This window comes from Equus asinus, chromosome 9 (genome assembly GCF_041296235.1).
Source record: "Equus asinus isolate D_3611 breed Donkey chromosome 9, EquAss-T2T_v2, whole genome shotgun sequence".
In the NCBI taxonomy this organism is placed as follows: Eukaryota; Metazoa; Chordata; class Mammalia; order Perissodactyla; family Equidae; genus Equus; species Equus asinus.
In genome coordinates, this window is record NC_091798.1 from 14,655,189 (window position 1) to 14,678,614 (window position 23,426).

General features: G+C 48.8%; 1 protein-coding gene across 1 annotated transcript in view; it reads left to right on the forward strand.

Moving 5' to 3' along the window:
- The window catches only part of SLIT3 (slit guidance ligand 3), a 588,267-nt gene that overhangs the window by 517,300 nt on the left and 47,541 nt on the right, over positions 1–23,426 (forward strand). Inside the window, exons 19-23 of the mRNA XM_070517106.1 lie at positions 2,522–2,685; positions 3,757–3,889; positions 12,925–12,993; positions 14,742–14,813; positions 15,439–15,510. Coding sequence (XP_070373207.1) covers positions 2,522–2,685; positions 3,757–3,889; positions 12,925–12,993; positions 14,742–14,813; positions 15,439–15,510 — 510 coding nt within the window. The remainder of the gene's footprint in view (positions 1–2,521; positions 2,686–3,756; positions 3,890–12,924; positions 12,994–14,741; positions 14,814–15,438; positions 15,511–23,426) is intronic.

Genomic DNA, 23,426 nt, shown 5'->3' on the forward strand with positions numbered 1-23,426 from the left:
GTCCCTCCTTCCTGGAGCTCACAGCATCATGAATTGTCACAGGAGGGAGGCCCAAGGTGATATGAAAACCCAACATAGGCTTTGCTGAGGGACACTGGAGCTGTGTTCTGGAAGGTAAGTGGGAGGTAGCTTGTTCAGGAGAATGGAAAGTGCATTTCCTTCAGTGGGAAGAGCATGTGCAAAGCCCTGTGGTAGGTTGGAGCAGAGTAAATATGCAGGACTGAGCACAGCCCAGCATGGTCATAGCACAGAGTGAAAGAGGGCATGATGCAAGGAGAGGCTGGAGAGGAAGCCAGGGCCAGGCTGCAGGACTTCATCCAAAGCACATCAGAAAGCCACTGAAGGTTTTAACCAGGCCAGTGATGTGATCTGACAGGGGTTTTAGAATGATATCACAGCTTAAATGTGTCTCAGAACCAAAGTTCGAATCTAGCTTTCTGGACACCGGAATGAGTGCTCCTGCCCAGTTAATTCACTGTATTGGTAAAGGAGGCTGTTCAGAATAATGGCTAAAACTTTGGGAGCTGGAGCTAAATTTCCTGGGTTCAATCCTGCCTTTACCTTTCATTAGCTGTGTGACCTTGGAAAAGTTACTTCCTTTCTCTGTGCTTCAATTGTCCTTTCTGCAAAATCTACCTCATAGGATTATTGCGAGGATTGAATCTGTTAATATTTGTAAAATGCACAGGAGGGGCCTGAGATATAGATGTCAGCTTTTATGGTTGCTCACAGTATTTCCATGTGGCTCTGTTAACCTTTGTTGCTGTTCATTCTCCCCTCTCTTCCCTTCCCCGAAGACCCTTTGAAAGACAGAAGAGCAAGGCTCTTGCTGCATCTTCTGTTGTGCCCGTTTTCAACTCCCATACACCCATCTCACTGGGAATAAAAGCAGACTTACGGAAGGGCCTGAAGACCCCACACGTCTAGTCCCTCCTGACCTTTCGATTCCCTTCCTCCCTCCATTCTGGCCCCACCAGCCTCCTCACTGTCCCTCCCACACCCCAGGCCCACTCCCACCTTAGAACTTACCCTGGCTGTTTCCGCGACCTGGAACACCCTTTTCCCTGGCCTCCCTCCCCTCATCCATTCTTTGCCCAAGTGTCAGTTGCCTCACCCCCATTCCACCTCTCTGCCGTCACCCCAGTTCCTCCAACCCTGCTTTCCCAATTTTTTCCATAGCACTGACCATTTGCTAATATACCATACAGTTTACTTACTTGTTGTTAATTATGCACTGTCTGCCTCCCATCAGCTGGACTATAGGTTCCAGAAGGACAGGGATGTGTGACTGTTTTGTTCACTGCTACATCCTCAATGCCTAGATCTGTGCCTCGCATTCAGTAGGTGGCCATTACTTCATTGTTGAATAAATGGATCAACTGAATGAGTGAGTGACGTCAAGATGAGGGACAATGGTGAGGAACCAGCACCAGTGGGTTGGTTCATTTTAGCCCACTCCTCACCCCTCCTCAGGGCCTCCACAAGATCGGATTCTGAGAATCCAAAATCACAAAAGATGCCGAGAGGCGTAGAGTCACAAAGTATTAAGGGAACCAGCTCTGACAGGAGAAGCAACTTGCCCAACTTCGCACAGCGACTGAGGGTCAGAGCCAGGATTCAAACCCGGGAATGTCTGCCTCCCAAGCTCTTAATTGTGGTGTTGTACCACAGCCTCTCCAGGGCTGTTTGGCCCTCTTATGTAACTTCCTGAAGCTTTACTTTCCTCATTTGTGAAGTGAGAATAACGTTACCTCCTTCCTGGGGTTGTTGTGACGGGTCTGAGGGAGAGGATGGATTTACAAGGTGCCTAGCCTGGTTCCAGTCCTCTAGGAAACCCTCAGAAAGTGCCAGCTGCTCTCATCCCTTCCTCCCTCCATCAATGCAGTCACTGCATCCGACAGATGTACACAGTGATGCTGTCTGCTAGTACCTGGAGACACAGAGGCGCACAGACCCGTCCCTCCCCATAGGGAACTGAGAGTCCAAGAGGGAGGATGCGGGTGCTGGGGAGGAGGTGAAGGCGAATGAGGGAGAAGCATGGGACAGAGCGGAACTGTCATTCCCTTAAATGAGGGGCTCTGGGAAGGCTTCTTGGGCGAGAGGTCATTTAAGCTGAAGACTAAAGGATGAGGAAGGGAGCAGCCAGGCAGACAGTAGAGAGATTCATCCCAGGCCGGAGGGAGAGTGTGTGTGAAGGCTCTAAGTGCAAAAGCATGAACGTCTGCCGAGGAATTGAAGGCAGTTCATGCGGCTAGAGCTCAGCAGACCGGGGAGGGCGTGGCAGGAGACCGCAGTCACGTCCATCAGTGGAGGTCTGGCGTGAGCCCTTTGCAAAGACTGCCTCTGGATTTTAGAAGACAGTCTGCATTGCCTTTCCCGGACCTCCTTCCTCCTTCCCCTGAACCCGGAGCAGACCTGCCTGGAGAGCTGGGCCCCAGGGTTGCAGACCTGGATCTGGGGGCCAGTCCCATGTAGGAGGGTAGAGGCTGACCACTCAGAGAGGGCACTTCTCTCCTCCCAGAAACCTGCTGTCCAACCCTTTCAACTGCAACTGTCACCTGGCCTGGCTCGGCAAGTGGTTGAGGAAGAGGCGGATCGTGAGTGGGAACCCCCGGTGCCAGAAGCCGTTCTTCCTCAAGGAGATTCCCATCCAGGACGTGGCCATCCAGGACTTCACCTGTGAAGGTGAGAAGGCTGGGGGTGGGCGCAGGACCTGGGAAGGCAAGGAAGATAGAGGACAGGTGAGTCAGGTAGCGGCAGGTCAGGACGCCCTGAGATCTGCTTCCACTCTGCCCTCAGGCACGCACCTGGAGTTCTGACCGGCTCTGTAGGTTGCTGCTAGCCTACCTGGCTCCTTTATGCAAATTAAGAAAAGGTGCCTGTTTCTGAAGACATTCTACTTCTACCAGTCAGAAATTTGTCATAATATACTGATTTTGTTAAAATGAGACAGTTTATGGCCATCTATGAGAACACAGTTGTACCAAATATCCTAATCTACCACGTTCACAGTGAGATTGGTGTCCATCAGATGATATGGCACTTTGTGCTGTATGCAACCTGCACAACTGTATGTGAGAGCCCTGGACCTCAGTTTTCCTACCTGCATCATGATGAGGCTCAGAGTATGTGCTCATGAGAAACAGGCTTCAAGATGAGCTCCTGGAAAATTCCTGTCACTAGCTGGGGGATATGAACACCTGGAGATCTAAGGCTTTGAGTGTCAGGATTCCAGAGGGCATATCTGTTTGTGTAAATTCAAGCCAGCACAATTTTTCACTTGATCAACTTTAGGTTATCTAGAGAGATTAACCGGTTTGTAAACTAACAGAGGTTAAGGTGTAATGGGGGCTGGGGACACATTCACCACCCCAGAGGGATTCTGTGGCAGAAGGAGTGGAGAAAGAGGAAGAGAATTGAGAGGGCTCTACCCCTGACCACCCCTTAGTCAGTTTGGCTTATTTCTGATCGGGTTAACAGTGACCTCTTTCCTGTCTAAGACTCCGGTTAATCAAGTTGTTAGAGTCCGCATTTTATGTTAAATGTGGTAGAAGACCAGAGCCCTATTCCCCTCCTGCAGCATCTAGTCCTCCCCTCCCATCTTGGATGGAACCAGCAGGCTCCTTGTCCCTGGTTCTGGCCCAAAGCGGAGGGCTTTGCTTTACTGAAGACAGCTTGGTCCTGGCGCCCTGGCCTTGCTCAGCTGCCCCCTCAGTGAGTCATCTCCCACCTTGCCCGCTCTGGGGCTCTCCACAGGCAACGAAGAGAGTAGCTGTCAGCTGGGCCCACGCTGCCCCGAGCAGTGCACCTGCATGGAGACCGTGGTGCGATGCAGCAACAAGGGGCTCCGCCTCCTCCCCAAAGGCATTCCCAAGGACGTGACCGAGCTGTAAGTACCCCCACTCCCTGTGAAAACCCTGCAATCCACTCCCCCAGCGTCCGTCACACTTCACCCCCCGTGACTCAAGCAAGACTGCTTGGCGATGCCTCCTTGAGTGGATCTCAGCAAGGTGGCAGCAGAGCCTTGGCCGGGGGGCAGGCGGCAGCTTGACAGGGGAACAAGGAGCACTCCTCCCCTTGCCTCTGCCTCGCAGGTGATGAATATCCGATCCTGTCTCCCTAAAGAAAGTCCAGAATACAAGTGGAGGGTTATTGTCACGTTTTCTTTATCACCCAGACCCCACTCTGCACTCCCTCTTCTAGATTCCCGACAGTCTCTTAGTCTGACACCAGCACAGCACAGGATGATTGTAAAAGCTGGCACAATGGCTTACGAAGAACTTCTACAAATAGGATCCTATTCCACCTTAAAACAACCCATTTTACAGATGCAGTCCTGGTTCTGAGTCCTGTTCACCCTGAGCCCAGGAGCCTTCTCATTTCACGTCCAGGCTCCTGACACTGACTCTTAGGGGTTGTTCCTGCTCCAGACGCTCCCAGCAAAGTGAAGGAGATGCCGTTCCCTTCCTGAAGGGCTCTTCATATTGGAGAGAAAACCTTATTCCTACCCCTGGAAAGCTCAAACACACTGCCGAGGCACAGTCCCATAGGCAGGCAGGGAGCTTTTCTGGAATGTACCGGGAGCAGTGTAGCTGGGGCCAGTGAGATGACACCCTCGCACAGCCCCCACCAGCCATGTTCACTCTTGCATTCCTTCGTTCCTTCCTTCGTGCACTCAGCACATATTTATTGGCTGCCTCGTGTGTCAGGTCCTCTGCTAACACTGGGTAGACAGGGGTGAGCAGAGCAGGTGGGACCTCTCACTTGTGGGGCTCATGGTTTGCTGGGGAAGGTAAGCATTTGCTCCATCATCTCAGGAGCACATGTGAGATGACACTGTGAAAAGGGCTACAAAAGAGAGGAACAAGGTTGCTGTGACATCCTGAAGTAGAGAGGTTTGACTTAGTTGTGAAGATCAGAGAAACCTCTCTGGGAGGTGAAGCTGGAGCTGAAATCTGAAGGGGGAGGAGCAGGTAAATGAGAAGGGAGAGGGGGATGCTCCAGAAGTTGCTGCATGAGCAAAGGCCCCACACTGGGGGCGGCAGAGCCAAGTGAGGGACTGCCAGAAACCCAGCGTGCCCGAGCAGGAAGACACAATCATGCCCCACCACCCACCCACATCCAAGCTTGCACTGTGACTTTCTCTCCCCGGCCCCCAGGCACACTCCTTCCTCCCAGCCAGTTTGGCATGTGCCCTCAGACACAAGCAACAGAATTCAACCCAGACGCCTCCAGAGAGTGTTTCTCTGCCCTGCTCTGCCAGTGCCTCCTGGGGTGGAACCTGAGTGTGCCATTGTCGAGGAAAAGCAGATAATTTCCCGGGTGCGTGTTGTAGCTCCTGGCATTTCTTGATGCACAGGGAGCCTGCCACCGGGGCTGCCAGCCTGAGGGAAGGAAGGTCTTGACAGTCACTAGAAAGCTCGTGTCAGCCCTGGGTTTGGGCTGGGGCCGTGCCCTTGGAGATCTGCGTGAGCACGTGCCACATAGCTAGTGAGCTCCCCTCCCTTTCCTCAGACTGGACTGTGCCACGGGGTGGGGGCTGCAGAAAGTGACCCAGGGGCGCATCTCCTTCCTGGGCTAATTGAGCTCCAAGTGACACATGTCAAAGAGAAGGAAATGCCATGAAACCAGGCCCACAGATGCTTTTCCCCAAAGCTTATGAAATAGAGATTGAAATAACAAAGATAATTGGCTGTAATTATAAAGCAAACTTCAGAGCTTTGGGAGAAGACCTGATTTCCTGCCTTGGAAAGGATGGTGCTTCCCTCGGCCAGACATGGTTTCCAAAGCTCGCCAAGGAGAGCAGCCCTCAGCTCTGTCCCCATCTCCATCTCCTGGAAGGGAGGAGGGGTGTCTGGGGGGGGGGGGGGGCGGGCGGGAAAATAGATGCCGGAGAAAGTGAAAGCTGGCAGGCCCAGAGCACTGGCTTGGAAGCCTCTGGTTCAGGGACATCGGCTGAGTCCAGATCCGGTGTTTCCAGGGCTGCCGTTCCAGGCCCCTCAGGCTTCATTAGTTATCTCAGGCAGAGCTGCCAACTTACCAAACAGAATTAACTTTAATTCACTGAGGAGGAGAAAAAACAAAGTTAGGCAGCATTTCTCCAAAGGGTCGGGCGTGGGAGTCTGTTGCAGGCACGGGAGAGCAAGGCACCGCCATCCAAGGGGGAGTGATTTTCCTCTGGTCCGCACACTGCCTGACTGCCCTTCTCTCCTGCGTCTGCTCTCCATCCTCTCTTCTTGGGTGAGGCAGGCCAGACGGAGACCTGCTTCCCTCACAGTTGCTCTCTGAGTGCTTGCAAGGTGCCACTGAGGCAGGACTGTACTGCCACCTGGGCTCTTAGTGGTGCGGGACTATCAGAGAAGTCAGCGCCACTCCCAAGTCAGGGTCAGGGTCAGGGTCACCAGCCCAGTCAGGATTAGGAAAGTTGAGTCTGACCCCAAAACCCATGCTCTTGTCCATTTCCCTAGAAGTTCTTCAACTTTAGGGTCTCAAGACCCCTTCACGTTTTTCAGAAGCATCGAGGACTCTAAGAACTTTTGTTGACGTGGCTGATATCTATTGATATTTACCATATTGGAAACTACACCTGAGAAAGGTTTTAGAGACATATTTATCGATCCATTTAGAAATAACAATAATATACCCATTACATACTTATATAAAAAGCATCTTTTTGTGAAAAACAAACCAAAAGAAATTTAATTGAGACAAGTGACATTACATATTTACGAATGTAGTAGAACACAACTAGATTTTGATATCTGCTTCAGCATTCGCTCTATTGGGATATGTTTTGGGTGAAGTGTAAGAAGAAAATCCGGCCTCACACAGATGTGTAGTTAGAAAAGGGAGGAGAATTTTAATAGCATTTTCAAATACTTGTAGATAGTGTTCTTTGATACTACACGGAAACCACACAGGGGTAGTCTCTTACAAGCTGACTGCAGTGTGGAACCGAAACCATCGCCATGTACTTTTCAGACTCTGTTACGTCAGAATCCACTGATCTGTCTTGCCCTTTGAGTGGGACTTTCCCCCGTGCACGACCTTGTAACAGCATGCGCTGGTCATTTGGAAAACAGTGGTTCCCTGAGTTATGCAGATCTTCCCACTGTTGACACATTGCATTATACAGGATCAAAAATGTCATAACCATTAATATGACCACCAATCTCATCAGAAGAGTCTTTAAGCAAGCAGACACTGTCAAGCTCCACGTGACAGTTACAAGTTTTCTAAAATTTTAATTTTCACTTAGAAGCTCAAATTTTATCATTGCCAACAAATACTGTCAGTTGTTTTCTCGACGCGACAGGCCCACTCTGTTCATTTGTAAGAAATTATCTACTAAGTACTCATCTCTGAAGAACCTGTTCGCTAGTCATTCTTTTAAGTAAAAATGGTGTTTTGAGAAAAAAAAATACAGCTAATTCAGCTTGTTACTCGGTTACACAGGTGCTTTTCCTCAAGACCGCCAGTGTCCTTCACATGCAGCAGAAATGCTCTGTGCACACTTCCTGGTTTGTCACACAGAATATTAAAAAGATGTGTGCTCAAGGGTCGAGATTTAATGCAATTAATAATTTTTTACTGCTTCATCAAGGGCATTCTTAAATAAAACTGGCTTTTTTTTTTTAACCTGCAAGTGCTTGGAGGTGAAGATATAGTGACCACTGATATGGTTTGTTGCCACTGCCCTGATTTGTGCTGACATGCCAACAGTTTTACTCACACGGTGCAGAAGGAAAACAATGTTTTAATCTTCTTGCAAAGATAGTTTTCGCCTCATAGACTACTGAAAGGGTCTTGGGGACCCCTCTAGGGGTTCATGCTGACACTTTGAGAAGCACTCAGATCATTACATGCTAGCAGGCAAAGAATGCCCAGAGACACCTGCTGTAAGTCAGCATTAAGGTCCTGATTTAAAAGCAAGCCTACAAAGTCTTACTGAAAGCAGAGCAGAAGCAGACGTGGCCCATGTCAGCCCCCAAGGTCGCTGACACAGATACTGTCTGCAAACGGAAGGCCTCTTCAGCTTCAGAAAGTTCCATTATTGCTCTGCCATGAGGCTTTTAGACTCAAGCGTACCATTCTGGAAGAGCCTAAACCTAAAAATCGGTTTGCCTTTGAAGGGAGTGATCACTAACATCAGGCCTTCCTGGTTCTGGAAACAAACTCTGCAAGCCCATCTTCCTGACGGCTGGGGAGGAGAATCAGCATCCAGTGCTGGTAAACAGTGTCCCCACAGTCCACTCCTGGTTAATATCCAGGCCATTCTGTTACTGATTTTGGTCTGAAGGTCATGATCATGGATTTGTTGATATCCCAAACAGAAGAGAAGGGAAGGATGACGTATCTGTCCTCAGGCACAAGCACTGGAAAAAGGGGTTTCTATTGGAATGTGGGGTCTGAGGATGTCACGGGAACACGTGGGACATCAGTGGACACAAAATGCACTGATAGGATAGGAGACTTGAACAGGATGAGGCTTGACCAGGAGGACACAGGGCTGAGACACACTCTTTGAGAGTGAGTGTGGTAGGTGATGATAAGGATACCCTGACTGAAGGAGAGGGCAGGACCTGGCCTGGCATGGGTTAGCTCCAAGGGGATGGGGTTCTAGGGTACAGCAAGCAGCTCAGATGAAGCTTTCTCCTCATCTCGGATTGAATTAGGGCAATGGACATGTGTGCAAGAGAAGGGCCAGAGCAATGCAATAAGTAATGTAAAAATAAATAAGTGTCATGGACAGTATGTGCCCTGGGATAGGTAGGAATCCAGGAAATTCTGCCCACCCAGGCCTTTAGGGAAGGAAGGAAAAATGTCCTGTCTGCATGAAATCCACCACAGCTACCACTTACATGGCATCTACTGTATTCCAGCTGGTGTGCCAGATTTTTCCTACATGATCTCATTTAATCCTCCCCAACAACCATACAAGGCAGGTAGTATTATTCCCATTTTGCAGATGAAGTGACTGAGGCTCAGGAAGGTTAAATAATTTCTTAAGATCATACCACCTAGAAGCAGCAGAGCATAGACTCGAGTCCAGTTCTGTCTGACCCCAAGGCTCATCCTTTAGCCACTAAGCTGCTCCCTCCCTTTGAGACACAGGGTCCCTGTGTGCTCTGCCTAGTGGCCTGGCTTGCTGGGGATTTGCGGTAGATAGCCATGGGTCTCCTTGGAATCTGCCACCTGCATTTAAGCAGGGAGAAGGCAAACCCAGCAACTCCGCCACGATGCTCTAGGTACCTGTCAGTGGTTCTAGCTGGGCCCGTCCTGGCAGCTGGACCTTCGCTAGTGATGCCAGCTGCTGCCCAAGAAAAGGCTCCTGTCTCTGTGCCCCCCACTCACACTGGGCAGCGTCCCCAGAGTACTTTATGAAACAACTGGCCAGCACTGACTGCATCCCTGCCTTTCTCTGGCCCAGGAGAGGGACAGAAATTGCCTGCAGCCAGCTGGAGGGGACTGATCACATCTTTGGCGAGCAGGCTGGCTCTGGGCACAGCAGCACTTAGGAGCCCTGGCCCAGGGAAGACCTCAGCAGATGGCTGCAGTAGAGGACACTTCTAGGCTATCGGGCAGTCACGGCCATCTGTGGGAGGGACCCAGGGAGGCCTAAGCATGGCCACGAGCTGAGAGAGTCAAGTGCTCATTGAGTTTACTGTGCCAGATCCTGTCATCGGAGCTGGGAGCACAGCAGCCAGTGTGACAGTTAAGATCCCTGATGCCAGAAACTTAGGATCGGGGTGGGGGAGACAGTAAGAAAGCTAAGCGGTAAGCTAGGCATTTCAGAGAGGAAGTAGAACAGCGTTTCCCAGGAAAATAAAGGGAGAAAAAGAGGAATGAGAACGCGTTTTGTGAAGAGCCCAAAGTGTAAAGATCTTAAAGTCAAGAAACCGAGAAGGGCTTGAGATGGAGCAAATAGAACGAAAAAGGGGATGGTGTGTGCTGAAAACTGGAGAAGAGATGTGTGCGTTCTTGTAGGCTGTTGTGAAGGCTGACTCTTTATCCCAGGAGAAACACAGGGGCCGAGGACGAATTTTAAGCAGGAGAGTGGCATGATCTGAGTCTCACTTTAGACATAGTGCTCAGGGAGAAGGCTAGAGGATAGAGAGCAAGGGGATCGCTATTTATCTTTCAGTAGCCATGTGTATTATTGGATGGAGATACGTATATGCGTGTATATATATATGTATGTATGTGTATCTCTATATATGTGCGCATATATATATATTCAAAATTTATTGAGCACTTGAGTGCCAGGCGCTGCTCCAAGAGCTTTCCACAGCAATTCTCATTTTATCCTCATAATCACTTCAAGGTGGTGATTATTGTTAAGTCCCATTTTACAGATGATGAAACACAAGCTCAGAGAGGTTAAGTAAGTTGCCTAAGGTCACCCAGCTGTTAGATAATGGAGCCAGGATGGGAGCCTTGACTACGTGATTCCTGAGCTGTTCCCATATCACTCCAGGCCCCTGGTGGAAAATCCTGGCCTGGAGAGGGGGCTCCTGGAAGGCAGCTGTCCTCCCTCTCTTTCACTATTCAGCAGGTCCAAGAGTTCTTCGTGGGGCACCTGTCAGCACCACAAAGCTTGGAACAGGAATCGGGGACACCCATTCACCGAGCTCTGTGTGGATTTTCATGCAAGGCAGACATGGCCTCATGCGCTTGCGCTGGGGCTGAAACAGAGCATTTAAATGCAGGTCAACACAAAGGTTGACCAGCTAGAAATGCTTGGGTAGTTCTGAGGCTGGCGGGGCAAGAGTGCAGCCTTCTGAAAGGGTCCCTCTGGGGCCTTGGCTGCAGGCTACAGGCAACTTTGGAGTTCAGCGTGTGCATGAAGGGCTTCCTACAAAGAGAGCTTTCCCGCACAAGCTCATCTGCATTTCTGAAGCGAGTCTTTTGATTCCACGTCTTCTGAGCTGCGATGCCAGGTCGCCAGGGACACTCTGCACTTAGAGCCGCTCCCTCGCTGCTCCCGCCCGGCTCCGCTGTGCCAAGTGCAGCTCTGCCGGGGAGTTCTGAGGTTTTCATCACACAGATGAAGTTTCCTGAGCATCTACTGTTGCCAGCTAGTGTCCTGGGCTGCTGTAGGGAGCAAAACAGACATGGTCCTGCCCCGTTAGTCACAGAATCCCACCAAAGATGTCACGACGGGGTTAAATGTTGTGAAGAAAGTGTACTGAAAGCTTTGGAGCCTGTGCTGTCCCCAGTGGGTGTGGGAACGGTATGAGGGAAGCGATGCTTGAGCTGAGATCTGAGCATCTGTGGGAGTTAACTAGGCAAGGAGGGAGAAACGGATTAGCATGTGCAAAGACCTGCCCCCACCCTGAGAGGAGCATGGGGCATTTGGGGACAAGTAGGTTTAGTGGAACTGGAACCCGAGGTCAAGGGAGAGTTTGCTGTAAGATGAGCTGGAGAGGGAAGCAGGGACTGTGATGGTTTATTTCGTGTGTCAGCTCAGCCAGGCTGTGGTGCCTGGTTGATTTGGGCACACACCAGCTAGATGTTGCCGTGAAGGTATTTTGTAGATGCAGTTAACTTCTACTTTTTAAGTAAACAAGTTTACCGTCCCTAACATGGAGGTGGGCCTCATATAATCAGTTGATGGCCTTAAGAACAAAAAATGGGTTTCCTGGAGAAGAGGAAATTCTGCCTCAAGACTGTAACATGGAAAATCCTGCTTGAGTGTCCAGCTTGCCAGCCTGTCCTACAGATTTCAGACTTTCCAGCTCCACGATGGCATGAGCCAATTCCTTAAAATAAATATTCTGTCTACAGATATAGATATATAGAGATATATATATGTATAATCTCCTATTGGTCTGTTCCTCTGGGGAACCCTGGCTGATGATACAGGACAGACCACAGAAGGCTTTGCAGGATTTGGGCAGGAGTTGGGTAGCCCTTCTCTGACAAGCAATGGAAGCCAGCAAAGGATTTTAAGCAGGGAGAGAGGCTAATCCGATCAGCATAGCACCGATCAGAGACAGGCTGGAACCCAAGGGAGCTGGCTCAGTGGGCCCAGAGGCTCCAGAAGCATCTGTGGCATGTTGCTCATCCTCCAGGGCCCTGAACCACCTGTCTCAGATGAGGATGCTGTCTGCATCCTTGAATCCCAGTGGTCCTTTACGCATTTATTCAACAAATAATCCATGCATTACAAACACACGCATTTATAGAGCACAGCCTGCCCTCCAGATGGGCTTAGGCCGGGCACAGGGCCTTCCTCGAGACCACTGTAGGGTTTTGTGTTTTTAATCCAGTGTCCTATGAACAGCCCTTCTTTGCATTTATTCATTCAGTCAACAAATATGTGATGCCCTACTATGGAACACTCAACACTGAATTGAGGTTCTTAAGAGGAGTTATGGCTCAGCTCTCCCATCGCCCTTGGTAGCTAAGTAGAGACCATATGGGATTGTGCTAAGAGTACAGTCAGAAAGACCTGGGTTCGAGTCCTAGCTCAGCCACTCACTTGCTGTGTGACCTTGGGCAAGTGTTCTAACATCTCTAAACTTCTGTTTCCTCAACTGTGAATTCCTGCCCCAAAAGGGTATTGTGAGGGCCAGGTACAAAGTGGGCGTTTTATTTCTTCAACAAATATTTATTGAACACCTACTGTTTGGCAGGTCTGTACACAGTCTTAGGGGACTAGACAACACTGGCCGATTTTAGACAAGAGCCCTGTCATCATAAAGCTTATCAGTCCAGTGGAGAAAAACGTCATTAGTTAAATAACCATGCAAATAAATATCAAATAACACATGTAATATGTACTTTGAAGGGGAGAAAAAGGAACTATGAGAGCATAAAACAGGGGCCCGCCCCAGCCTGGAAAGTCGCGGGTGGTGTCTCAGAAAATGACAGTGTGTGCAGTGTCTCCTTGCCAGGTGTCACTCTTCACCTCTCTTTCAGGTACCTGGAAGGAAACCACTTAACAGCCGTGCCCAAGGAGCTGTCTACCCTCAGACACCTGACACTTATGTAAGGAGCCGGGCATTGGGTGGGACGTTCCATTTTCTTTCCTGGGGGAGCTTGGGAACCGGATGTGGCGGGTGAAGGACAGTGCTGCAGGCTTTGTGGCATTTCTGCTCTGTTCTCTGTGGGTGGAACAGGGAGAGGCGGTGGGAGGGACGGGCCAGCCTGATGAGGCAGGTCTCCCCCGGTGAGAACTACATGCAGAAATACCCAGAGCCTGGCATCACTGACCGTCCATGTCACCTTCCTCTTTGTTTGGGGGGAGGTGGGTGAGCCTCTGACCTTCGGGGACCAAATCAAATTCCTGAGAGCCCTCAGTCTCCAGTTTCTTACAAGGTGTGGCTGCACTTAGGTTTGCCAAAAAGCGTAAGTGGGCATTTCTCCTTCCTCCTTCTTTAGCTACCCAGAAAATCTTCTAAGTAGAGGGTTCAAATTGAGGTCTCTCCAGTTGGTAGCTTCTACTGCCTCCAAGTCTGCCCAGACCCAGGAAAACCCCCGAATGAGGAGCAGGGCTGCTGTCAGCTTTGTCCCCGGGCAGCCTCACTGCCTTGCCAAGATGGGACCCCGGAGGGTGCAAAATAATTCCTTGGGCGAGTGGTCATGGAAAGATGCCCCTGTCTGCTTAGGGGGCAGGGAGCCAGTCCACAACGGGAAAATGAGAGTTCTTTCAGAATGAAACAGCGTTGCCCTTGGGAGAGTGGGAGGTGCACTGAAGAAAGGTGGAAGAAAGCCATTTGGTGCCTTATTCAGCCGGGCTTCCTAGATACCCCAAAACCAGCCTCTAGATGAGTGTTTCTAAACCTCGGTACTATGGACATTTGGGACCAGATAATTCTTGGTTGTGGGAGCTGTCGTGGACATTATGGGATGTTTAGCAGCATCCCTGGCCTCTACCCACTAGATGCCAGTAGCACCCCTCTCCCAGTAGTGACAACCAAAAGTGTCTACAGACATTGTCCAATGTCACTGGGGAGCAAAGCACCCCTCACTGAGGACCACTGCTCTAGAACACAGGTTCTCAACTTCAGCTGATGTTTGTTTATTTGTTTGCTTTTTGAATACTGATGCTCAAGCCCACCTTAGACCAATTAAGTCAGAATCTGATTTATAAATCAGAATAGGACTAAAAGCTCTCCAAGTGATTCTAATGTGTAGCTACCATTGAAGACCACTGCTCTGGATATTTATCCCTGAGGAGAAGCTGGAGGTTGTAGTTGGCAGACAACTACACCCCAAGAAACCTCATTCCACCTAAGAAAGAGTCTTTTAAGATGGAGTAAATGAATGTCAGAAGAGAGGGAGAGTGGAGGGACAGTGAAAGGAAGAATTGATCAGGAAAAAGAAGTAGTACTAGAATCAGCAAAGATTGTTATCTTGTGTGTTCTGTTTTGCTAGTGAAATGAAGTGGATGGATAGACATGTAATTGAATGATTGAATAGCTGAGTGAATGGATGAATGAATGAACAATTGCTTGAATGATTGATTGAATAAATCTTGAATGAAAAAAATGAACATTTGGATGAATGAGTAGATAGATGGATAGGTGGGTAGATGGATGGAGGGATGGATGGATGGATGGATGGATGGGTGGGTGGATGGATGGGTGGATGGATGGATGAGAAGATGGATGGATGGGTGGGTGGGTAGATAGATGGATGGATGGATGGATGGAAGGCATGTGTGAAAGTTGGGAATGACCCCATTCAGATGCAACTAACAGTAAAATGTGACCCTTCTGTTTTACTTTTCCTAGTGACCTGAGCAACAACAGCATTGGCGTGCTGACCAATTATACCTTCAGTAACATGTCTCACCTCTCCACCCTGTGAGTACAGTGAGGTGCTGTGTTTAGCAGGAGCTTGGCATTAAGTGGCCTGTGGCCGTCCTTTGCCCCCTTCCCCTTAGGCCTAGGTTCTCTGCTCTAGTGATCCTCATGGCTGTGGCTGCCCCTGCAATAGGGCAGACCTTAATCAACAGAAGGAAATAAAGTAGGTCAGAACTCTACTGTCTGGGCAGTTAGAGAGGAACTGGCACCTAATTACTTCTGAAGAAGGGCCTCTTTGGAATACCTTCTGTGATTTGTGAATTTTCCTTCCCAGTGGAGGGTTTCCCTACACAATTATATTTTGCTCAGACCCCTTTATTTCCCATTTGCTCTGCACGTTGTGAGCACTCACCATTTTGACAGTAGAGGGAGGTGATGGCAAAGCTGGTTAGGGAGCCAGCCTGCTATGGAACATGGGAGGAACTGGGAAAATGAAGCCAGGGAGTTTCCTGAAGTGGTGGGAGATGTTTCTCTTCCCTCTATTGTGAGGATGCCTTTTGTCAATATATTAAAATTGGGAAGATAAAGAAACCGTTTGCATTGACTGGTCCACAGTGTGGACAATGTGCCCATGAGTAGCTGAGAATAGGAACAGCCAACAGGACATGTGTGTCCTTTTCCACAGCATCCTGAGCTACAACCGGCTACGATGCATCCCCATCCACGCCTTCAATGGGCTGCGGTCCCTCCGAGTGCTGTGAGTACCCCAGAGCCCTGGCTCTGACTTAACACTTCACTGGGAATCGTATAACAGCAGGAAGTACTGAGCGCTCCTCTTCCCCACCCTCCTTTGCTCAAGCCCCCTCCACCCCCTTACATCCCTCCCCACCCAGCTTCCTTATTCACTCAATGGGGCGGAAAGAGCATATGCTTTAGAGTTAGCCATTCCCGGTTCCAGCCCACGACCACTTGTGGAACCTTGAGCAAATCACCCTTCTGAGTTTCTACTTGTTTACATGTAAAATGGGATCATTAACACCACCCTTTTGAGGATTAGGATATGAGGTTATCTTCTGCACCTTAGCAGAGCACAGCGTGTGGCACGTAGCCACTATTTTGATGATCATTATTTTACAGTTGGTCCCTCTGGCTTCAGAAGGGTGATGTTAACATGGTGAACCTCTGCAAGGAAACCAAGCTCATAGAGCAGAGATCACGCACTGGAAGCCCAGGCGGCCAGTCCAGCTCACTGACAGCCATAGGTTAGCAATTGTAGAGTTGGCTCATAGAGCATCTTTTTAAAAAAACAAAGTTTTAATAAGCTGCCAACATTTAAATGTCAGGAGGTTTCTCATACAAATCCTGATTTCTACACTCTCTTGGAAAATGACGAGACCTGGCCATTCCAGGGCTCCCCTCTGCATTCCTGCATGGCTGAGCAGCCCTGCCCCTCTGGACAGGGTCATGCAGTCTGCAGCCTCCACACCGGGCCTTTGCTTGTCAGCTTATGACACCTGTCTGGCCCTGTCCTACACATTTGTGGGGGGCAGCCCACCAAGGCAAGTGAGCTCTGAGCAAAGGCAAGATGACCGCGGAGTGCACCTGCTGTCCAAGCACAGCTCTGCCCCTCCCTAGCTGTGTGTCTTGTCATCCATCAAGTCAGATGATAATGGTAATGGCCTCACAGGATCTTACGAGGATTAAATGATAACATACGTAAAGCAGTTGGCCCAGCTACGGTCCGTGGTAAACATTTTATAAATATTCACTTGTTATTTCTGTTCCCACGTCAGAGCTTGCAAGAGCAGGAATGGCCCCTCACTGCTGCCCCCAACCCCAGGCCCAATTGTCACCTGAGTTTTGTGCCTTCCCATCTTGCACCTATTTTGTTGGCAAAGGAGGACCTTTGAATGGTATTCTCATGAGAAGAGAGATGCCAGACACTCTGCCCCCAAACCTATCAACCTCTTGCCTTTCTAGCCCATTATTACTATAATAGTATAACCAAATTTTTGTGGGGCTTTTCATGGCCATTCCTTCATATAACTCTTTGCACCAGTGCTGTGAGGTTGAGAGGATTATGCCCATTTTAAAGATGGAAAAATTGAGGCCCAGATTGGTAAAGTAAGTGACCTAAGGTCCAGCAGTCAGGGGGTTGCAGAATCCAGCCTCCTGACTCAGAGCCCCGGGACCTTTCCCAGGACCCAGTAACAACTGGCAAACAGCACCCAACAAGCAGGTCCATTTGGGAGCCTCCAGGCTGATGTGATTTATTGAGACCCACAAAACACTGGTGTCAGCGACAACTCTCGCCACATGTCATCTGTGCTGTTATTAAAAATCAATTCTCTAGGGGCAAAGAAGTGCCCGCACTGACAGTGTGCAATCTGTTATTGTCACTTATTTATTATCCACCTTCTCTGGGGAGTTTGAGAATGGAAACATCAGCAGAACCATTTTCTTGTTTCCAGTTGAACACAACAGGAGATGGGCTTGTCTCATTGACCGGGGCTGAGGCTGGACCTGCTCCCCCTCCCGCCATCCCCCTCAACTCTGACCTATTGTCTCCCAGCCCAGTCTTCCAGGTTTTTTCAGGGGCTTGCTGCCAGGGAGTGGGACCTGCCGATTTTAATGTGATCTGTGTGCATGTGTTCATAATTAGAGTAGTTCTGGTTGGGGCAACTCAACACATGAAAGAGAGAGAATGCTTTCCTGTCCGTCTGTCTGTCTAGCAGGGTGGTGGGGTGAACATCACCAGGGCCTTCTCTTTTCTCAGCACCTCATTTGTCCCACTCTGGGACCACCACTACCGTTAGTTCATCAGGAGTACACACGAACATACCACATGCTTGTGCTGTTTCTGGAATCAAGAATTAGTAGGTTTTTTAGCATCATCATTTTAGAATCTTGGGGTCTCACAGATAAAAAAAGGGTCTTCAAGGCCCTCTTTCCAGCCATCTACCTCAGTGGGGAGCAGCATTTTCTGCATAAGGGCCAATTCAGGAAAAATAAAAATGTTTATGGGCTACATTTCTTTTATGATATTTGTATCCTATCTCCCAGTAATTGTACATCTAGGAATTTATGCTAAAGAATAATCCAAAATGAGGGAAAGGTTCTCTACCTTAAGATCTTGGTTGCACTGTTATTTTTAACCTAAATTTTAAATATTACCTACAGTGCCGCACTGGGGAAATATTTAAGGAAAGCATGAAGGAAGCAGTCAGTAAAGTGCAATTATTAAGAGAGGTAAAGATGAAAACTGGATAGTAGTGTGGGAAAGTGTTTACCACATAGCATTGCAGGGAAAAATACACCTAACTGCTTCATATGTTACAATTATGACTTGTTAACATTTATACCTATTAAGAAGGACGATAAGGGAACATGGACAGATGAAAAAAATCACTGATAGCTAACTGTTAATGTAAAGGCATTTCTGTAATAAATGAAGGCAAAGTTAAAGATGAATGAAGATAGTATCATATTTATAATTTAGGGAGGTGGAAAAAAATAGGTATTTTGAAATCAGGAATTGCAATATCTGAAACTACCATTGAGCATTTTTATATTTTCTCATTCCTAAAGGATTTTATTATTTTGATTAAAATTTCAGAAATGATCAGAGGCTCAGGGATGCTGACAGTTTGGGGTGGGGAGGAGAATGAACATGAGGTCAGCCACAGACAAAGGCCAAAGAGTGATCTGGACAGCGGGAAGACAGACCTGACATTTAGGAGAGTGTGTGCGTGTGTGTTTGTGGGTGTGTGTGTCTTTGTGTGAGTCTGTGTCTGTGTGTGTTGGCACGTGGGTATGAACACATTTCAGAGACAGGAGAGTGGTTCAGGGGGTCCTGAGTACAAAACACTGTGAAAGTGTGCTTTTCCTACTTCTCTCCTAATCTAAAAATAACTGGAACACTCTGGTAGACATTCCAGTCCTTCTTCAGGGATCTGTGTGTTCCCTGATCTTTGCCCCACACCGAGCCACATGCCTTGTGTGCGTGTGGTCCCAACTGTCACTCCTCAGCCCTAGCCACCGGAGGGCCACCTGGAATCAGTTAGTGCTGGGAGGGCTATGTCAGCATGTGCTCAAAGGGAGCAAATGGGATTATCATTCATCATCCTTGGCATTTTTAGCTCCTAGTCCCTGCTGTAAGATTGTGCTATATGCACACGAGGCTGTTCATCACTGCTCTACCAATTGCACAGATCCTCCCTACAACCTCCCTGCGAAGGGCTGCATTTGCCCTTTGCTTGATTACCTTCAGAGACCGAGAACTTGCTCCCTTCACAGCCAACCCCATTCCATTTTTGACCAGCTATTGAATATTAGACGATTTTGGTGAGCCCAAAGGTGACTCCTTGTGACCTCCAAAACCATGGTCCTGGTTTGGCCCTTTGGTGCCACCAAAATAAAAAAGTTTAAATTATGAATTTTAGAAATAGAAAGTGAGTCTCAGAAATTAATCTGTCCAGACTACTCACTTATAAGGAGACAGATTCAGACAGATGTAGTGGCCTGCTCTAGATCATTCACTTATTCATCCTTTCCTGATTGCCTGCTATGAGTTAAATGCTGTGCTAAACACTGGGGTGGGGGTGGAGGGTAGTGGGTGAAACACAGTTCCTGCCCTCAGAGAACTCGTGGTCTAGAGATAGACAAGGAAATAAGCAACTGCAGTACAGGTGATTTCTGTGAGAGCCACAGGAACACAAGTGAGAGGCGTGTGACCCAATTTTGGCCATCGAAAAGGCTTTCTGAAAAGAAAGAGAGTCATCACCACTGACATTTATTAAGCCTTGACTTTGCACTGCACACTGGGCTCAATTCTTTAGTTCCATTACCATGGTCACTCTTCACATCAGTCCTGTGAAGGATATACCACTATTGTTATCCGCACTTCCCAGATGAGCAACAGAGGCTCAGCAACACTGAGTAGCTTTCCCAAAGTGACACAACCAGTAGAGAGACAAGTTGGATTTGAACCCAAGCACATTCTGTGCTCTCGGAATCACTGCTCTTAACCTCTGCTCCCAAGGCTGAGTCTGAGAAGCCAGTGGGAGGTACCTAAGTAGGGATGGCAGTGAAGAACATTCTTGGCAGGGGGAATATAAATTCCCTGGACAGGGCCCTGAAGTCAGGAAGGGCATGTGCGTTGAGGGAATCACAAGAATCTTGCAGATGTGACTGGAATGTGGCTTCTCAAGATGGGAGCAGAAAGAGAGGCTGCAGACCAGCCCTAGGTGGGAACAGAACCAAAACTGGAACGCAGCTCCAAGCCCAGTGTTCTTTCGACCACATTCTATCCTTCTCCTTCGTAGGTTATCATCTATTTTTATTGCCACCCATTTCAGACTTTTCTTGAAGATTGGAGGAACATGGCCTCTTTGAAGAATAAAATGTTTTTGTCTTTGCCCAGGCAGGCTTCTCATAAGAATTAAAGAGTGGAGTGGAATAAAGGTGATGGGCCCATAGTCACTCTGCCAAACCTCAGTGCGTGTCCCCTGCCATCGTGGAATCCTATCATCGGACTCAGTAGTGCCTTTGAGACGCACAGGCTGCATACCTTCAGGCTTCCACTCGTTGTAGGTGACACTTTGAGAGGATTGGCCCCAAAACATGTCCAAGAACATGGAGGGGAAGGAGTCTTGACAATGCTGGCAATAATCATAGCTCCCATGAGTGGGTAGTTATCACGTGCGGGCCCTGCATTGAGTCCTGCACCATCTGATCCACTTGCATTCTATCTTTTACTCCTCACAACTAGCTTATAAAGCAGGATATTAGATCCTTTCCTGACTAAAGGAAAGAAAATCAGTTCAAACCACCTTAGGCATAAATAGGAATTTGTTGATGCAGGTAACTGAAAAATTCAGTAGATAATAGCTCGTAGGGCTGGATATAGGTACTCCAATGGTACTGTCAGAAATGTGTCTCTTTCTGCCTCTTAAAATGAAACTGCTCTGTCCTTGTAGCTCCAGAGAACCCCAGAGATGTCTCTCATTGGCTCACTTAGGTCACATACTCAACCTCAAACCAATCACTGTGACTCCGATGGGCAGACCTGGGCCATAGCTCTGCCCGCAAGGCCACACCCCTCACACTGAGAACTGGGCGGGATGATTCCCCAATGGAGATGGGAGGAACTATTACAGAAAAGAGGAGATTGATGCCAGCCAACCCACACCCCCAAAAGATACCTACTACAAGTAGATACTCAGAACTCCTCCATTTTAGAGATGAGACAAGTGAGGCACAGAAAGATTGGGTCAGTTGTCTTAGCTCACACAGCCAGTGATTATCAGAATAGGGATTCGAACCCAGGCAGTCTGACTCCAGACCCTAACCCCCCAGGTCACCTGAGAGGGGCTTAGCTTGTTCAGAAGAGAATTTGCCCACCCCAGCCCACATTTAGGACAAGGACAGTTCCTGCCATCTGTCAGACAAATTGTGAGTGCCTGGGGATTCGGCAACCAAGGTTCAGGCAACCCAGACTGTCACGGATGGTATGCCCTCATGTCGCTCTGATGACGCCCTCATCTGCATCCGGAAATTCCCAAGTTTGCTTTGACACCTCCTGAAAATCGGGAGGGAAGAGGAGTCCCAGGAGTTCGGAGATTTGAAGATGAGTCATTCTGAGTTCAGAGTTGTTTGCCAGCACCAGCCCTGCGAGGTGAAAGGGAGAAGGAGAGGAAGAAAGGAGGGGTGCTCATCTTTCCTGGGAGGGCACATTTGTCCCCCTTTCCTAGCAAACTTTAGGATTGTGGTTGGACATGCAAGAGGCCTTCTTTGGGGGCCAAACCAGGAGCAAGAACCTGCAGTGTAGGCAGATTTCCTGAGCGTTGTCCCAGTAAATTACAGCCCCGTTACTCTGCAGTTTATAGAGATCTCAGTGGCTCAGCTCATAATAAATGGGAGCGTGACTCGCAGGAGCCACAGCGCCAAAGCTGCCTTTGGGTCATTTGGTGTTTTTAAATTAGGGCTTCGTGCCTCTCCAGGGGCCCAGGCCTCATTCGGAAATGATTAACAACAGGGCTGGGTGTGTTTGCCAAACAGCAAGCAGCCATGAAGTCATCCAAGTAATAGCCGGCAGGAGCCGGTGTGATTCATAAATAACCACATGAATTAGAGGCGAAGTGATACTGATAAAAGCGTACGGAAGTGCTTCTAGCCGCTTCTTACCCAGGGAGGTGAGAAGATCCCTCTTCCTGCTGTCCTGGGGAGGGGGAAGGAGGAGGAGCTCATGGCGATGAGGATGACAGCCTAGAGCGACCAACTGTGGTTGTCCCTGGACCAGGAGCATCACCACCACCTGGGAGCTGGTTAGAAACGCAGCCTCTCAGACCCACTGAATCAGAATCTGTGGGGCTGGGGCTCAGAAATCTGCATGAGCATCAGCTCGCTCTGAGGCTCCGTCAGTTTGGGAGCCATTGTTCTATATTAAGCGTAATTAAGCTCATGTCTGTATTTCAGCTGAAAGCCCAGGGCAGGCCAGCATCGGCTAAAAGGAAAACAAAGGAGCAGACTCATTAGTTATTCTCCTTCTTACACCTCCACAGTCACTCGCCCTTTGTTTTACTAGGGCTCCCTCCACAGCACAGGGGACAGTGTCCAACAGTCACTAAAGAAGTCCTTGAGTATCTTTGAATTTCACCCACGTTGCCTTTCACAGGCCAGACCCAAAGGGAGTCATCCATTTGGGGATTTTTCTGTATGCAGTTGGTGATTAATCCTTCAATGGAGGATATAATCCATGAATTGTGGATTTGCTCCTCTTGTTCCTTGAGCAGCAGAACAATGCTCATTCAGTTTTTTTCACGGTCCTATTCTCCAGGCATTTATTGAAAGCTCAGTATATGCCACCACTCTGCAAGCGAGAATAGCTCCCAACTACCGCGCCACAGGGTGGAGAGAGGTATGATTAATACCAAGCCAGTCGCCTGGCCCCATGAACAGACTGATGCACACAACTGCCAGACCTGTACTCATGGCTGACACCCAACCCTTTCCTATAAAGATGAGCGTCCGGCTCCAGGGAACCTCCCCAGGAGCTGAGTGCACTCCCACCCTCCATCACTGAGCTGGGAGTCATAGCATTTCTTAATCCCCCTAAAGTCTCTCTACATGAAGATGAAGGGAGCAAATTTGTTTATCGATACCAGACCCTTCCACAGATATTAATAACGGTTAATCATTTAGTACTTAGAAAATGCTAGATTCTACGTGGATTAATGCACCCACAATCACCTTCTGTGGCAAATCTATTACTTTCCTTCCCATTTTCCCGTAGGAGACCGAGACACAGAGAGTCTAAGTAACTTTGCTCACAGTCACAGAGCTGGTAAGTGGCAGAGTCAGGGTTTGAATGGAAGCAGCCTGGTTCCAGGACTTACAATCTCCACCACAGTTCTTCACATTCTCTCTCTAAGGCCTCCATTAGGTAGACAGATCTCTCCATGGTTCAGGTACAAGAATGGAGGCCCAGACAAGAAAAGTAACTTACCCACTGTTCCACAGCTAAAAGAGACTGCTTTCTGATTCCATCCCACGCTTGTCCGATTCAAAAGTCCTTTCTCTTCTTTCCGAAACCCTCTCCCCCCCGACATCCCTGTTGCTGAGCTGGGTGTGGAAACTTCTACGCACCTGCCTGGAAGGAGATGGTGCCTGCTG